Source organism: Natrix helvetica, assembly GCF_964273705.1.
Source record: "Natrix helvetica genome assembly, chromosome: 1".
NCBI classification, from domain to species: Eukaryota; Metazoa; Chordata; class Lepidosauria; order Squamata; family Natricidae; genus Natrix; species Natrix helvetica.
Window position 1 is genome coordinate 228,743,126 of NC_138548.1, and position 18,259 is coordinate 228,761,384.

An 18,259-nucleotide genomic window follows, 5' to 3' on the forward strand; every position below is an offset into this window, starting at 1 on the left:
GGAAAGCGGCCCAGCGGGCGTGGCCAGCGCAGTGTGACAAGAAACTCCCTGGCCGCGGGACGCCGTCGGCGGAGGATCTAACCATGGCTTCTGCTGTCCAGGGACAGATACTCGTGTGGCTAGCGACGGAGGACCTGCAGTGCTCCATCTGCCTGGAGCTGCTCAGCAACCCGATCACGGTGCAGTGCGGCCACAGCTTCTGCCTGGGCTGCATCCGAAAATGGGTCGCAAAGGGCCAGCATGAAACCTGCAGATGTCCCATCTGCAAGCGTCGGGTGAACCACAAGTTGCCCGAGCGCACCGTCTTGCTGAACTTGATCCTGGAAAGATATAACTACCTAGCCTCCAGCAACCCACTTCCCACAAGAAACTCGCGCCTGGCGGAGCCGGGCTTCCCAGACAGGGCGAGAGGCAAGCGGGACTTCTCCCTTCCCAGGCGCGGTTTCCAGGTGAGAAGGAATGGCCTCTTGGCGTGTCTAAGGTCGGGGTCTAGCCGTGATTCTTCAGGGGGTTGGCCAGCTGGCTTTCGGTCCTGTCAGGGTTATTGTGAGCTTCTAGACAAGCCAGTCTCTCCCTTCTATCTGCACTATGAAATGCAGATTTAGATTGGTTGGGAAACAATGATTAAGTCTGCGATACATTTTAATGTTCTTGTTGTATATATAGGCATGTATATAGAATAGAATAAGAGAGTTGAAAGGGACCTTGGAGGTCTTCTAGTCCAACCCCCAACTTAGGCAGGAAACCCTACACCACTTCAGACAAATGGATATCCAACATCTTCTTAAAGACTTCCAGTGTTGGGGCATTCACAACTTCTGGAGGCAAGCTGTTCCACTGATTAATTGTTCTAATGTCAGGAAATTTCTCCTCAATTCTAAGTTGCTTCTCTCCTTGATTAGTTTCCACCCATTGCTTCTTGTTCTACCTTCAGGTGCCTTGGAGAATAGTTTGACTCCCTCTTCTTTGTGGCAACCCCTGAGATATTGGAACACTGCTATCCTGTCACCCCAGTCCTTCTTTTCATTAAACTAGACATACCCAGTACCTTATATGTATAAGTATACACAGATGCACTCTAAGGAAACAACTTGATTGGATGGACATTTTTGGATAAAGGAAGGGTTACTCCTAGGACAGCGATGGCGAACCTTTTTTGGCTCCCTCTTCTTTGTGGCAACCCCTGAGATATTGGAACACTGCTATCCTGTCATAAATGGGGGGAGCGCAGGGGGGTCCTGTGCGGGCATGCCGCACCCATAATGCAATGCGCGACCCCCCAGTGCGCATGCGCACACCTCAGGTGCTCCCCCCCCATTTTTACATGCTTTTTTCGCCCTTCCCAGGCTCCAGAGGCTTTTCGCCTGGGGAGGGCGAAAACAGCCTCCTCCACCCCCCGGATGCCCTCCGGAGGCATCAGGGAAGCCTCCGGATGGTCTCTGAAGCCTTCGGAGTGCTCAAAACGACCCTCCAAGCAAACCGGAAGTCACTGGGGGCGGGGGAGGCCCTTTTCGCCCTCCACAGACTCCTATAAAGCTTCTGGAGACTGTGGAGGGCGAAAAATGGCTTTAAAAAAGGGTGAACTCAGCTGGCCAGCGCGTCCATGCGTGCTGACCAGCTGACAGGGCAGTGCCTTGCGTGCCCTGACAAATGGCTCCGCGTGCCACCTGTGGCACGCGTGCCATAGGTTCGCCCTCACTGTCCTAGGATTAACCTCATTTTGTTACATTAGCCAGCATGAGCCTTGGAGCCTTAGTATTGTCTAACTCTAAGCTCTAAAACTTAAGCCTAAATCAAAGTAGCCTTCCCTAGCCTTTATCTTTCAGGATGGAAATCTGCTTCCACCCTCTCTAGCTATCCTTCTTCTGGAAAGAGTCAGTTTGTGGCTCCTTCGGGGTGACCTAGAGGCAAACTCCCCAGGACTGCTCTGGATATCCCATTCAGGGCTTAAATTTGAACCTGGGATCTTCTGCATGGATAACCCCCTGAAGTATGTTTGAAAGCCTTCTTCCTTGGTAAACAAATAATCAAAAAGCAAATAACTGGTTTCTTCCATCTATCTTCTATCTCGAAACAGCTACATGTTTCCAACTCTTTTTCAATTGTTTATGTCTTCTTCCATAGCTTTGAACTATCAGCTGTCAAAAACTGTATTTGATTTTGGCCCTTTTAAAGAGACTTATTTATGATGCAATAAAGTACTTAGCTTTGAGGGAGTCAAACACTTTAGCTGGATATATGTGTGAAAATTGTGCAGTGTGCCTTGTTTCCTTAAAAGGTATCTTTATACAACTTTCTTAAATATAAGGACCCAGAATCAGTAGAACATTTTCAGCATTTTTGCCATAAGTCTTTGCATTCTGCAACATTTATGCGACCATTTCTGCAGTGTTGGTACTATAATAGAAGGCAAATTATTTTTATGAGGCAGTGGATCACCACCTGATCTGTTATAATCAAATGTTAGTGACAGAGGGTCAGTGGCAAAAAGCCCTGATTCAGGTGTGAAGTAGGTGTGATAAACCGTTTCTCACTGTGTCAGGGCTGCGGGCATGTAAAGGAGATGGTTAAACCCTGCCAAAAAAAGCAAAGGATTTTTCAGGCTGAGTTCCGCTGTCTGGTTGCAATTGATCCACTCTGAATTTTCCAATTAGAGACATTTTAGGATTAGGTATATCCATCTGCAGCATGGTGAATATGGATGCCTACATTGACCAGCTGTTGGCTGAAATGCTAACATAGGAGCCACTCCAGTGATGTTCACAGCATCTTCAATGGATAATTAGAACTGCAGAAAAAAACAGTTGCTACCAACCTGCATTCCATTGAGGACCTGTATGCTGCACGAGTCAAAAAGAGGGTTGTGAAAATAACTACAGACCTCTCACATCCTGGACGTAAATTGTTTAAACTTCTACCCTCAAAACAATGCTTTAAGACACTGCACACCAGAACAACTAGACACAAGGACAGTTTCCCCCCAAATGCCACTCTGCTAAACAACTAATTCCCACAACACTGACAATAGTTTACTAAGAATGTATTACTATTATTTTTCTCTTCCTTCCTAGTATCTATCTCTCCCCACTTATGACTATAACCATATTGCTTGCATCTTTCAATTTATATTATTTTTATTGTTTCCTAGTACGATTTGATAGCTTATTAGGAACCTTGACTGTCACTAAGTATTGTACCTTATGATTCTTGATGAATGTATTCTATTTTCCTTTATGTACACTGAGAGCATACGCACCAAAGACAAATTCCTTGTGTGTCTAATCAGACTTGGCCAATAAAGAATTCTATTCTATTCTATTCTATTCTATTCTATTCTATTCTATTCTATTCTTGGATGAGCCCCCATTCCAGGAACAATCAAGCCACTGCTTGTGAGGAATTACTGGCCTTCTGCTCCTCCACATATGAAGAAGGAGAGGAGAAAGAAGGTCATTCATGAGGTGTTTGACCCACAATCCCCCCCTCCAAAACATTCTGAATTACCAAGGACTATTGGAAGGAGATCCCGGATCTGTTCAATCTGGAACAAAAAAAAAAAGAAGAAGAAGAAGACAGGCAAGCTTGTCTTCAGGCATATGCAATGGGTAACAGAGAACTACCTGTGGGGTTGGCAGATGGATGTTTGTCAAGGTCACCCCTTCAGTGTATTGTAGACTCAAGAATAGTTAGTTGACTTGGAGGGTGGATCTGGAGACCCCAGATCTACCAGAAATTAACAGAAGAAATTCAGGCTCTCAGAGGACCCAATTTCCAGCTGACACTAAAGGTTGCCCTCCAGAAAAACAACCCTGATGGCACAAAGGAATTACCCACATCCTGTGCTTCATCGCAAGATGGAGGGCTGTCCTGCAGAGCAGTGTAATCAATGTGGCACTAAAACAAGGCATCCCCCCCCCTCCCACTACTCAGGAGATGCTTGAGAAATTGAGCCAGAGAGCCTCGGGCTAGTTGAAAGAGTGCAAACACTCTGGCTCGACATTGCCCAGTATTTATTTGCGTTTCTCTTTCTGTTACTAATTTGTTCCCTTTGGCATATCTTGCACTGCTTTTTCTGCATTTCCTGGAAGAGTGTTCATTAAAAGAAGAGAGACAGTTGTGAGCCGACTAGTTTCACTTTTTCAAAAGCAACATACAAAGAGGCAGAGTTGCCAGCTGACCTACTTGCTCTTGGCTGATCTCAGAAAATTCAGCAGGGGCTGGGCCTAGTTAGTAAATGGATAGGAAACTGTCGCAACAGACTGGGAATTGAAACCATTTCTGGAAGAAGGGTATGCCCAGAATCTATATAGATGTGATTGGGAAGTCAAACGTGAGGTGAGTTTGAATCAAACTTGGAGTTTGATCCAAACAAAGTACTACTTACTGGTACTTTTTAGCAGTAATGGGAATGCTGGATTGTGAGAGGAGTTGGTCTAGCTCTCAAACTGTTGAAGCTCTTTGTTGGAATTGTAAAGGGGAAAAAATTAAATGTTGAAAACATTCAGATTTCTGTGTAGGGGTCTTTCATCAGCAACGGTCCTTTTTCTGATTTTAGGATTATATGTTTCAAACCAGAAACTCTATTTCAGAAGCCTTCGGTTTTATGAAAAAGTGCATTTGTGATCAAGAGAAAATAGTGCTAAGGATCATTGAAGAAGAATGGAAAGTGGCTGAACAAATAACAGACCAGCAGCTCAATGGAAAAATTCCCATTTTGGATTTGCAGAATAAATTTGAAGAAGTGATGACGGTAAATCATTTCGTTAATGGTACCATAAAGATCTATTTCATTTATTAATGTATCCTATTTATATAGCCACTCATCTTACAAAACTGTAAGCATATTTTAAACACTGAAAGTCCTAGAACTACGATATTTCTGAACAAATGAGTAGGCGTGAGGTGCTAATGTGCTTTGGGGGAATAGGTTGATTTTTAGTTATTAAATTGGATGATCCTAAAAATATAATTTGGAAGGCATTTTGATTGCTATTAACGGAGAGACATATCATGATTTCAAACAACAGATATCTGTATGTATAGAAGTATGTAGTTATACTACAGTATTGGGTTGACTCCTCAGTATAGTATTCTAGGGGTGTTTTTTCCCTCCAGGCTTACCCAAGGTTCTGAATACTCTGTACTATAGATCACAGGCTATTACCAATGCTGCTTCTCCTTTTTTCCCCCCTCTGACTTCGGACTATATGCAACAAATATAGTATTAAAATCTCCTTTTCTCCATGCTGCAAGTATTGACTTATGGCAATTCAGGCAGCCCCAATTGCTCTGTCATTAGGTGAATCCCATGTGGTTGTTAGGTCATGTGATCACATTTTTTAACCTCCTGCTGGCTTCCCCATTGACTTGTTAGAAGCCAGCAATGAAGGTTACAAATGACAATTAGGTGATTGAAGGACGCTGCAACCTCATAGTTGCAAGCAGTTGCCAAGGCCCAAATTGCGATCATGTATGATAGTATGTGAGAATGATCTTGGGAGATTTGTACTATCAAACTTCAAAACTGATGTCAGCCTTCCCAGATAGATCAGATGAGGAAGCATGATCAGGTGATCTAATTCTACTTTATTCTGAGGCTACTTTAGCAGACATTTTAGGGGTAACTCCATAATAAAGCACACAGAAGGCTAGAAACCAGGAAAAGGTGAGGTTTGGGCTCAACACTGACTGGGTGACTTGGGCCAGTCACTCTCTCTCAGCCCACAATGTTGGATTCTGGTGACAAGCCAGTCGGTCAGTTCCTGTCTCAACCAACGGATGAACACTTGGTCCAAAAAAATAAAAACAAAAACAAACCAGCAGAAGGCTTGCAGAGAAACACTGGGAAGAAAAAAAAGTTCTATTATTCAGATTCTAATTACAGAATTGAGAGAAATGCTTACTGAAATCTTGCTGGTGCCTTGTTTAATTCTTGATTTATGTTTTAATTGTTAGAAAATGTCATCAGGACAAGAAGCTTATATTGGCGATCCCGTTCAGAAGATCAGCAATATTGCCAGTGCTGTTGAAGAGTTAAAGAGACAACTGGAAGCAGCAATTTTGAGGAATTTCCCAGCGCAGCCATCTCAGAGTTGGTGGAATTTTCATTTCCCTCTTACATTAAGAGTACACATGTGCAGATTTATTACAAAGCTTTGAATATCACTAGGGCAGGGGTCAGCAACCCACGGCTCTGGAGCCGCATGTGGCTCTTTCATCGCTGTGCTGCAGCTCCCTGTTGCTCAAAATATGCGTAACAACAACCAATGTGCGACATCTGCCGGCACACAATTTATTGAGCTTTTTGACCCCCGGTAGACCAACCATGGATAAATCTAAGAAAAGAAAAGTTTCAGAAGAAAACAGAATGTTTAATTCAACTACATAAGCTAGTTTTGCTCAGGAAATAGTCAGGCACGAGGAGGGTTTTGTGTTTTCTTTTCTGTGGGAAATTGGTCCAAATGACTCTTTGGGTGTTTAAGGTTGCCAACCCCTGCACTAGGGAAATAAAACCACTATGGTCTGGCATAGTTATTCTAATCTGATGCTAAACATGAGAAAGATGGCGTGGTTGGATCAGATCTTACTATGACTGGTGTTCTGTAGCTACCAAATTCTCCTGGGCAGTGAATAATTAGGGTCTGATGGAAATAAAATCAAAGGGCTGGAAGGGACCCTTTGAGGTCTTCTAATCTAACCCCCTGCCCAAGGCAGATGTCCTTATATATTGTTCTTTGTAAGTCTTTGAACATGGCACTGTTTTTGCTTTTGGTTATTGAATCTTATTTTGTTCTTCCATCTGATCTTTTATATCCATGGTTATTACATTTTAACAGACCTCACCCATCAGCATCCCTAAAGTGTGTTCTATTGTCTGTTGTCTGGCAGGCACTTTTTCTAGCTTTGTCAGTATGTTGAACTCACTGGCAATATGGACATGAAATCTCTTTGATAGAGTTTTGCTTCTCTTTACTGTCAAGTTGATTATTACTGTAGATGTCTATGGAGATTCTCAATCCTCCAGGTCATGGTTGTTCCAAAGGTGCTTTTTCAAGAGGCAACTGGACTTTCTGGTTTTTCTTTGAAGACGTTTCACTTCTCATACAAGAAGCTTCTTCAGCTCCGAGTGGATGTTGGGGAAGGGAAGGATTTATACTCCTTTCAGACAGCTGATCATTTGCATTCTTTTAGAGAATTGTTAAGGTTGGAAATGTCTTCAGAGAAAAACTGGAAAGTCCAGTTGCCTCTTGAAAATGCACCTTTGAGACATTATTACTATAGGTACTAGAAACTTTATAAACAAAAGACTTTGCTGTTTAGCAATGAATAGTACCTTCTATTATGATATGTAGGCTTTAAAAAAAAATCTTTTGTAATATTTCAAAGAAATATATCCTATAGCAGTGATGGCAAACCTATGGCATGCGTGCCACAGGTGGCACGCGGAGCCATTTGTCAGGGCACGCGAGGCGCTGCCCTGTCAGCTGGCCAGCATGCATGGGCGCGCTGGCCAGCTGAGTTCACCCTTTTTAAAAGCCATTTTTCACCCTCCCCAGGCTCCAGAAGCTTTATAGGAGCCTGTGGAGGGCGAAAAGAGCCTCCCGCGCCGCCCTGGAGGTCCTCCGGAGGCTTCATGTGCTTCCCTGGCCTTCGGATCGCTCAAAATGACCCTCCAAGCAAACTGGAAGTCACTTCCTGTTTGCTCAGAGGTTCGTTTTGAGCGCTCCGTAGGTGTCAGGGAAGCTTCCGGACGGTCCCTGAAGCCTTTGGAGCGCTCAAAACGATCCTCCGAGCAAACAGGAAGTGACTTCTGGTTTGCTTGGAGGGTCGTTTTGAGTGCTCCGAAGGCTTCAGAGACCATCCGGAGGCTTCCCTGACGCCTCCGGAGGGCATCCGGGGGGGGCGGGGGGCGGGCGGAGGAGGCTGTTTTCGCCCTCCCCAGGCTCCTATAAAGCCTCTAGAGCCTGGGGAGGGCAAAAAAAGCATGTAAAAATGGGGGGAGTGCCTGTAGTGCACCCATGCGCACTGGGGGGTCGCACATTGCATTATGGGTGTGCCATGCTTGCACATGACCCCCCTGCACTTCCCCCCACTTATGGCACGCGAGCCAAAAAAGGTTAGCCATCACTGTCCTATAGGAAAAATGTATTTAAATTTCAATTGGTCAGTGAGAGGTCAGCACAGGTTTGATCCAACTGCCAGCTGTAGACTTTATACTCAGCATGTGGAGGTCCTGGCCTATATATTGTACTCAGTTTGGGGGATTCCAGTGAGACAAATCATCATTGCATGATGCCTTCTTTTTCACTGAATGCTTTTCAATATCTTATCCTTGCAATAGGAATTAGCAGCTGCCAAGTATAGGCATGAATTTGTCTCCTTAAGCAATAGTAGCCCTATCTCCAAAATTCTTTGTTTAAGTAGAATAAATGACTGTGGGTGCTATTGAATCACAAATCCCCTCATTCCTTGCCATTGACTGTGGATAATGGGTGTTCTTCTTATGCAACCTATGGACAGTCATTAGCTCCCTCATTCACTTTGAATTGAAAACGTATGGGTGGTCCCGTTTCCTGTCGAAATGGCCTTTCTCTGAAATGAAGAGCTGATCAAAGGGATATGGGAATCTCCTAAAATGGATCAGGGAGATCTCCTTCTTAAGCTGAGATTGAAGCTGAAACATAATAGCAATAGCACTTGGATTTATATACTGCTTCACAGTGCTTTAACAGCCCTCTCTAAGCGGCTTAGAGAGTCAGCATATTTCCCCCAATAATCTGGGTCCTCATTTTACCAACCTGGGAAGGATGGAAGGCTGAGTCAACCTTGAGCCTGATGAGATTCGAACTGCCAAATTGCAGGCAGCTGGCAGGCAGCAGAGGTAGCCTGCAGTACTGCGCTCTAACCACTGCGCCACTTAAAGCAGCTATGTATTATGCCCTGCCAATTTCTAGTCTCGATGTCTAACAGCCAGGATTTTTTTTTAAATTGTGTAGTAGAGCCTTCTCCAGGAACCAGCAACAATAGTGAAGCTGCAGCTGATGGAGCAGAAGAAATGTTCCTTTCCATTGATTCCTGTAAGTAGTTTATTAATTTTAATTGATTTTTGGGGAGATCATAATCATTATTCCATTAGGGAATCATTTTCCACATTCCGCTGCTTATTCATGTTGTTCTGATGTGACATTCCTGGTTTGATTGAACAAAACAATAGCTAGCTCTTTTTTTAAGAGTACAAATTGTTACAGATTAAAGTACACATTTGCATAGTTTTGCACATTAATTACCCAAATCACAATTACAGGAATAATATGGGATTAATATGCAGGAATCAATATGCTTGGCATAAGTATTGTTGTGGAGTAAAAATAATAAGGGTATTCTTAATCACATTTGTCTGGTCATCTTCGGATTGTTACACGGTTTATATGAGAAGGAGAAATATTGTGAGTACTCGTGGCTGGCCTGGGAGCATCGTACTTATACTGCTATGGCTCTTACCATATCTGTTTGACCGGCTCTGTCACTTATCACTCTAAACCAGGGGTGTCAAACCTGGGGCCCATGGATGCATCATGTGCTGACCACACTTACCTCTGGTTTAATGAAGGGGGAAAAAGTTGTGATACATCACATGATGACGTGTCATCGCGGGTTTGACAACCCTGCTCTAAACAATCCTTGGGGATTTCTCCAGTTGTGATACCCTGCAACCCATCACTGGGTTCCCGGGTTGGGACCTGCACAACTGGCCTCCCAACTGGCATGGATAAAAAAAAACATCATTTAGATCAGTGATGTCAAACCTATGACACTGTTGTCACAGGTGACACGCCTTGTCATTTATGGTCTAGACCAGGGGTGAAATCCTCCCAGTTCGGCTGAACTGGTAGGGACAATTGTCGTTGGTTCTGTGAATCGGTAGTAAAAATATTAAGCTTCTGAGGATTGCATGGCTCAGCTGTGAGCCATGCGATCCTCAGAAGCTTTTTCCCTTGCTTTTTAAAGCATTTTTTCTTGTCTATTCGCCTGAACTGGCAGGAAAAAAATGCTTTAAAACGTAAGAAAAAGTTGGCCACGCCCACCCACTCACATGATCCCCTCCACTAAGCCACGTCCACAGAACCGGTGGCAAAAAAAAAAGATTTCACCCCTGGTCTAGACCCTCTGAAAGTTGCACTAGAAGATCTTACTCTTGCACAGCCCGAGATATCTGAAAATTGCACACTCATTCTCACAAAATTTTCTGGGGGTCCAGAAAATGCATGTCTTCCAGAGAGTCTAGAGAAGAGAGTCCAGAGGAGAGGAGGTCCAGAGAGGCCTCTTTTGCCAGGATGGATGGATGGATGGATGGATGGTGTCTCTGTGTGCCTGTGTGTCTGTCTGTCTGTGTGACATGCTGACAGAATCAAGGTGGACATTTTATGAATTTTTGGATGCACCAGTTCCAAAAGGTTCATCAACACTGATCTAGATTATTCCTGCTCATGAAAAGGCAAAAAAAGTGTGTTTGTTTTTTAATTTTCTAAGGCTGCCTATGGGATCCATGTGATATACCAAACTACTGTTCTTGGAAATTAAAATGATACTAGAGACGGGCACTTAGCAGGATGCCAGTTTCTCATTTAATTTTACTGTATTTTTCAGATTATAAGATTATAAATTTTGGAAAAAACGGGCAGAAAAGAGTCTCAAAAAAGGGCTGAAGAAAGCCTCAAAAACAGGCCGAAAAAAGCACCGAAAACAGGCTGAAAAAAGGCCTGAAAAAGGTCAAAAAAAGGCCTGAAAACAGGGGGTGCGGAGGGCAAAAATGGCCATCGGGTGGGCAGGGTTTTGGCAATATTCAGTTTATAAGAAGCACCGAAATTTTCACCCCCTTTTGGAAGACAAAAAAGTGTGTCTTATAGTGGGAAAAATATGATAATTAAAATAGTAAATATGCAGGGGGTGGAGAGAATTCTCTCCTATGCCAAGGTCAATGAGCCCAAGTAGCATGTTGTTTACCTCTATTTGTTAATATGAGTTGCAAAATATTGCAAACAAATTTGAATAATTTTTACAGTCCCAAGGAATGATTCCGTGCAGGAAGCAAGCAGCTCTTCACCAGCAGCGCCATCTCCTAGGGACAGAGAATTGCCGATGATTTCAAGTAGTTTTTCTCAGTGTAAGTATGTACATTGCTGCACATACAAGAGAGTGATATTGACAGGGATGTGTGGTCAGGGGAGGCAAGGGAGGCAGAGCCTCACCTCTCTTCATGAAATAATAGTATATAATATTATATACTATATATATATATATATAATATTATAATATTATATACATCCATCCGGCCACGTCCCGGAGCTGCGGAGGCAGAAATGTTGTTGGCACTCCCGGATGACGAAGGCACGAAAGCGACTGTCCCCAGTCGCTTTCATGCCTTCGTCATCCAGGAGTGCCGACAACATTTCTGCCTCCGCCCTCCGCAGCTCCCGGGCGCGGCCGGATGGATGTAGCCACAGCGACGCCGAGGCAGTCCGGGCGGACAAAAGAGCGAGCGAGGCAGCCTGATCCTCGGTCGCTCGCCCGCCGGACTGCCTCGGCGCTATTCTGGCTACCTCCGTCCGGGCACGCCCAGGAGCTGCGGAGGGCGGAGGCAGAAATGTCGGTGCTTCCGGATGACGAAGGCACGAAAGCGACTGGGGAACGACGAGAACCTTCCTGCTTCTGCTGGATTTTGCGCGCTCCTCGCGACTGCAAGTCCAGCAGAGGCAGGAAGGTTCTTGTCGTTCCCCAGTCGCTTTTGAGGACTGCAGCGCGCGAGCTGGCGGAGCACGCTCAGGAAGGTGGGGAATGGGATCACGTGTGCTGGAGGCTGAGGCCAACCTCACCAGCCATAAACCTCACCACACGTCACTGGATATTGAGATATTGTGATGAAACATACAAACTTTCCCTTTCAAAAATAATTTGAAAAGCAGCTGTTGAATTGGTATTTCAAACTATTTTTTTTTCTGGAACAGATCATTTATATTCCATTTAAGAGTGCTTTCTTAAATTTTATTTTGCTTTCTTTAGAAGTAACACTATATAGTGTGTATTAAATAAATTGACGTGTTAATAAAACAAAATGAGGTTAGTTTTCAGAGGTCTTGGGCAATAATTTATTTGGTTATGTAGCACATAGCAGTGGCAGTTTTTTCAGAATTGTGTGGACTTTTATAACAATTATTTTTTCTGTGCTGGAGAAATATCAGGTGGGTAGCCTGAGAATGTACCCTTTTCTAATCTAGAATCATTCCCAGAACTATCATCCTATAGGTGTGATGGCTAACCTTTTTCCCATTGTGTGCCAAAAGTGGGGGGGAGTGCAGGTATGCCCACACCTTTAATTCTAATCCTATAATTCGTGCCTGCGCGCGACTCCCACGCCTCCCCCACTTTTGGTGTGTGATGGACCTGTTTTTCACCCTCCCCAGGCTCCAGAGGCTTTCTAGGAGCCTGGGGAGGGCGAAAACGGCCTCCCGCGCCCTTCCCCGGAGGCCTTCTGAGGCTTCAGGAGGCTTCCCTGAAGCTTCCAGAGGTCAAAAAACAGCCCTCAGGGCAAACCACAAATCTGTTGCCTAACTTCTAGGTTGCCCATAGGGCCGTTTTTCACCCTCTGGAGGCTTCCCTGAAGCCTCTGGACGGAGAAAAACAGCCCAACATGCAAACCGAAAGTCCATTCCTGAAAAATGGCTGAAAATAAAAGCCGAAGTCAACTGGCCAGCACGCGCGCTGGAGCTGACAGGGAAACTCATCACGTGTCCTAACAAATGGCTACACGTGCCACCTGTGGCACACGTACCATAGGTTCGCCATCACGGTCCTATAGGCTTGGACAAATGTATTGGTTCACCTCCACTTTTTCCCATGAAACTGATGCTTGTAAATGGCATCCCTTATCCATTATCCCATAGTCCATGGCAGTATTTCTCACCCTTAACAACTTTAAGTTATGTGGCCTTCAACTTCCAGAATTCTGCAACCAGCATGAAGTCTGTGTATGTTAAACACTGGTCTGCAGAGCAGGTACTTTGCTATGAGACTTCACATAGTCTTCTAAATTATAAAACAAATGAAAATGGTACAGACAGCTAACAGTACCGTTAACCCAGCCATGTATCCAGTGTTTTATTCCTTATTGATTCTCATTCTACTTATTTATTTTATGTTACTGAAAACAAACCACAGGATTCCGACTAATAGTGTCTTTTAATACAGTACACTGACACAAATGGATGCTTTGTCTGCTGCATCCTTTAATGATCTTAATTGTAATCCAAAATCATATCTTTCCGCTGCCTCATCAGATCAAAAGGGAAAACTTAAACCTTAATGAATTACCAAAGATGGAGAACCTATGGTATACATGCCACAGGTGGCACACAGAGTCCTCTGTGGGCATGTGTGCTAACCAGCTGATGTTCGGGTTTCCAGCACGTGAATGTGTGTCGGCCAGGTGGTCTCCGCAGGCGCCGGAGCACCAGAAAACGTCCAAAAAAACAGGCTGTTTTTTTGGGCCGTCTTCAGGCATTTTTTGGATCATTTTTCAGGCCAAGTGCTGGATTGCAGGTACAGAAGGTGGACTGTGGACTCTGAACTGTGAACAGATTTCCTTCATTTAAGGCTCCTTGAGATCTGTATGTTTTTAATTTTACTTCACTTAGGGATGTCCACCGTTACATTTGATGATGAAACAGTTGGTTGCAGTCTTGAGATCACAGGCAATAAAAAGAAAGTGAGAGTGTCTCGTGGTCGCAAAGAATATGAACGCTCCCCGAAGAGATTCTGCAACAGTCAGGTGCTGGGCTCTTCAGGTTTCTCTGAAGGCCGCCATTACTGGGAAGTCAACAGCAAAGAATCTTCTCTATGGGCCATTGGTGTTGCCAGTGGGGCCATTGGCACAAAGGACCGACTGGGAAGAAATGAATTATCCTGGTGCATAGAATACAATAAACATATCTCAGCATGGCACAATGATCAAGAAACCCAAATTGACGAAGATAGGCCTTCGCGGGTTGGAGTTTTCCTTGACTTTCCAACAAAAACTTTGTCTTTTTATTCCCTCACTGATAAAGAAACATGCTTACACAAGTTTGAAATCACCGCAGCAAATCCAGTTTACCCTGCTTTTTGGATTTGTAGTTTGTGTACTGGTCAGAGTTTAACTATAAATGATGTTAATAGGCATTAATTTTACGCCACAATTGTATATTTTCTTAATAAGCATTTGCCCTCTAAAGACTCTTAAGATTCTGAGGTTTTGCGGTTTGAATTATGAAGTGCCTCATCTTTTCCTGCTTTCGGAATGGAAATGAGTCTTACACAGGGTGAGCATGTTGGAAGCTTGCACTGTCATTGGACGGAGGTTAGAAGGTGCACAGTTTCAAAAGAAAGTTTGGGTTTGGGGTGCATAAATACAGTCTGTCAACTATCATAATCCCTGCATAGCCAGTTATGATTGCCCTTCACATACAATACTTCGTTCAGCATCCGTTCAAAGTTATGGCAATGCTGAGCAGAGGATTTATGACTGGTGACCAAAGTTATGACCATAGCAGCACCCCTATGGTCATGTAATCATGATCTGGGCACTTGGCAATCCACTTGAGCTAATGACCAACTTGCCAAATATGTGTTTGCTATATGCAACCTTCCCTGCCAGCTTCCCCACAAAGTCAATGGGGAAACCAGCAGGATTTGTTAGAAGTCATTGGTGCAAGCCTCCCCATCCATGCTTCCTCTCCACCCCGTCTGTACTTGTGCCATTTGGGCTACTTGCACATCTCCACGAACCCTTCCTGACCTACGCTCCACCTCCATGCACTCTCTTTGACTCACACGACACTTCTTGCACATCCACCCCAAGCTGTGTTGCACCCTTGTGCACCCTTCCCAACCCATGTCACACCACTATGCAGCCTCCCCAACCTATGCCACAACTTACACACCCTTCCTGACACTGCACTCCATATCCTTTCTGACCTTCATGACCATGTGCACTCCCCAATCTACCTGCCTCTTGTGTACCTACCCATCCTATATTGTACCCCATCCACCCTCCCTCGCCCATCCTGCACCTTTGGCACACTGTACATCCTTCTCGAGTCATGCTGCAAGCCCATGCATCCTACCTGACAAGCACCCTCGCATTCTTCCCAACCAACATCACACCTCCATGCTTTCCCCATAATGCCTCATACGGCCGCGCAGGCAATTATGGGGCGAACGAGGTTCACCCATGTAACACCTCTTCTGCGCGAGCTGCACTGGCTCCCTGTGGTCTACCGGGTGCGCTTTAAGGTGTTAATCACCATCTTTAAAGCGCTCCATGGCACAGGACCTAGTTATTTGCGGGATCGTATCCTGCCCCATACATCCCTGCGACCAATCCGCTCTCACAGAGAGGGATTCCTCCGGGTACCATCCACTAGGCAGTGCCAGAGGGCTGCGCCCAGGAGTAGGGCCTTCTCTGTGATGGGCCCAGCCCTCTGGAATGACCTCCCCCCAGATATCAGGACAACGACGGATCTCCGCTCCTTCCGCTCAAAACTCAAGACCCACCTGTTCCAACTAGCCGGCCTGGCTTAATCAGAACTTCTAACCTCCCTGGCAATTTTAAACTGTATATTTAAATCTATTGGGTATTTTAATTGTTTTAATTTTATTGTTATTTATTTTAAATTTGTGGCTTTTATTTTCATTTGTATTGTTAATGTTGATGTATTTACCTCCTCCATGCCACATGCTTTTATATTTGATTGTACGTCGCCCCGAGTCCCTTCGCGGAGAGGGCACGACTGATAAATTGAATCAAATAAATAAATAAATACATCCCTACTCACCTGGCCCTCACTATACTCCTGTATGCTCTTATTCAGTATCCCGTGTCCCCACAGGCCTTTTCCAAGCTGGCATGCCTCCACGCACCCCCTCCAACCTGCACAGCACCTCTCACATGCTCCCTCCCTCCCTCCTCCAGAAAAAAACACTTATTTGCTGGTCTGAGACTTGCAACTTCCTGCTGGATTCCCTACTGACTTTGGTTGTAGAAAGCCAGCAAGAAGTTGCCTCGCCTCACAATCGTGGGGTACAGTTAACAAAAGCAACCAGGACTACAGGGATGCAGTTGCCTTTTTGACTGCATTGCTTAGTGCTGAAAATTCAGATCCCAATTGTTATTATAATTGAGGACTACCTATCGCACATTCAAGTGACTTTATTCTAGTACTAGTATCATGGTTGACAATGGGACATACTGGAACTTGGTGGTAAACACTTGGTGGTAAACAGTTATCTATGAAAATGGGTGGAAAAATCAGGCTGTTCGATGTCACCTAAATTTTACTCATAATATATATGTAGTGTTACTATTAGATCTGTACTATGTAGTATCCAGTATGGTCTAGATTTTAATACTTTACAATCTTATACTTCCAGTAATTTATGAATGTCACTAATTTTCTCAAATTACTTCCAGTGCTGTATTCACTAGTTTCCTGTCTTTTTGTAAAAAACAATAACCTCACTATTGTTACAGAGGGCCAGCAGGTAAACCAATAATTAAAATTCTCCAGCAATGAGTTCTAGTTTTTAATCACAACATAACTGACAATCCATAGAACATAGTTTTGAAGGTAATAAAAAAGTAGAGAGACTAAGGAGACCCCACTTCTCCTGTAATCATGAAATTCAGAGATTAATTTTTCCTATTATTTATATTCAACCCAGGTACTGTTTAGGATTGAAAGGGGTTCCACATGTGACATCTGATGAAAATCAGAATAGAAGCATTATGATAAAAAAACAATGTGGGGGGATATCGAGCAGACGTAGCATTATATATTTGCAAATGAATATAATTCAGAGTCAATTATTTCAGAATATAGGAGGAGTTATTGAAGTACTTTTAAAATAAATGGACCCATAACTTGATAACAATGACAAAAGTAAAAATTAGGAAAGTAAAAATAACAAATTTCTGGAAGAACCCTCACATGTGGTACTTGTAACTCATATATCAAGAAATTCAGTAAGAACTTTGGAGGAATAGAAGTGGATGTGAATAAATAAAACAATACCGTGTCACTTGTTAGTTTAATTTCATCCTACTTTCTCTATATAATATATTTCAAAGTAGCCAGCTTACAAACATATTTTTGCTTGATTAGTAAAGTTGCATTATTTACAGTTATGATTTATTTGCATGTGTTTTATAAGTCTATAATATTTTGTTATATACATCCAGCAATAAAACCTGGGTTCTATATACTGCACCGTGTGATAATGTGGTCTGTTTTATTTTGGCTTAGTTAAGTTGCATGAATAAAATACTGTGGTGCGTAAATCATAGTTTCATATTTTACTGTTTTCTGAAACCAACCTTTGAGGGCTTATTCAACAAACTGGGCTTAGCAATATATATGATTTGGAAATTCAACCAGATGTCAAATGTGATGAATGTGGCAGCTATTTAATTACCTATTTGGGAAAGTCAGGTTTCAACTATTCATTTTTAAAGGCCTGCACTGAAGATATAAGGTGGTCATTGGTTAGTTGGGGTCCACTATGCCCCTAAAAGGAAGTTAAATCCAAAATATAAAACAATACCAGGGATTTAAAAAGGTTCCCCTTAATAGCTTGATGATAGCTTAAGAACATAAAATGATGAAGAATATAAAAATAATGGAATCCTTCAAATAGAGAAAGTCCCCTTTAAATCCTTGATAGAAGTTATCACTTTTATGAGAAAGGAATCCCATTCATAAGAAAAGGTCTCAATGTTTTTAACACCAAGTCATCCAGGAATTGATAAAATTATGTAGAAACATTATAACTGATTAAATTACCTACCAGGCTGTCTTAAGTTCCCCTTTGTCAGCTTCCTTGTGGAACAGAGAAACTACAGACAAGCAGCAGAAAACTCTTGACAATAATAGGATTAGGAAAATTTCACTATCTTCTACACTACAGCAAACGTAATCTTGTACCAAACAGAACAAATGTAATCAACCAAATTCAAACACTAACCTTGTGAAAGAAATTACATACGACACATTATAAAACAACTGAGAAACAATTTGTATAAAGATCTCAGCTAGGTGTTACTAGGAGTTAGGTGTGATTTAGACTCCTGTCCCAAGTATGAGATTCTCTATTTCTGCAGAAATAAACAGCTGAAAGTTGCCTTCCTTGCTTCAGCGTGATTTAGTGGTCATTAGTGATGGGAAAACAG

At 43.3% G+C, this 18,259-nt stretch overlaps 1 protein-coding gene across 2 annotated transcripts; it reads left to right on the plus strand.

The window, feature by feature from the left end:
- The first annotated feature begins 82 nt into the window (after positions 1–82).
- On the plus strand, positions 83–17,357 carry RNF135 (ring finger protein 135). Of its 2 annotated transcripts, none has more exons than XM_081933416.1 (6): positions 83–449; positions 4,556–4,750; positions 5,956–6,091; positions 8,997–9,077; positions 11,063–11,164; positions 13,692–17,357. In XM_081933416.1, the coding sequence occupies exons 1-6, from the start codon at positions 84–86 to the stop codon at positions 14,216–14,218; spliced, it is 1,407 nt and encodes a 468-aa protein (XP_081789542.1). In that variant the 5' UTR covers position 83; the 3' UTR covers positions 14,219–17,357. The 2 variants fall into 2 exon arrangements, with proteins under 2 accessions (XP_081789542.1, XP_081789543.1); XM_081933417.1 differs by having other exon boundaries at positions 9,000–9,077.
- Positions 17,358–18,259: the final 902 nt, after the last annotated feature.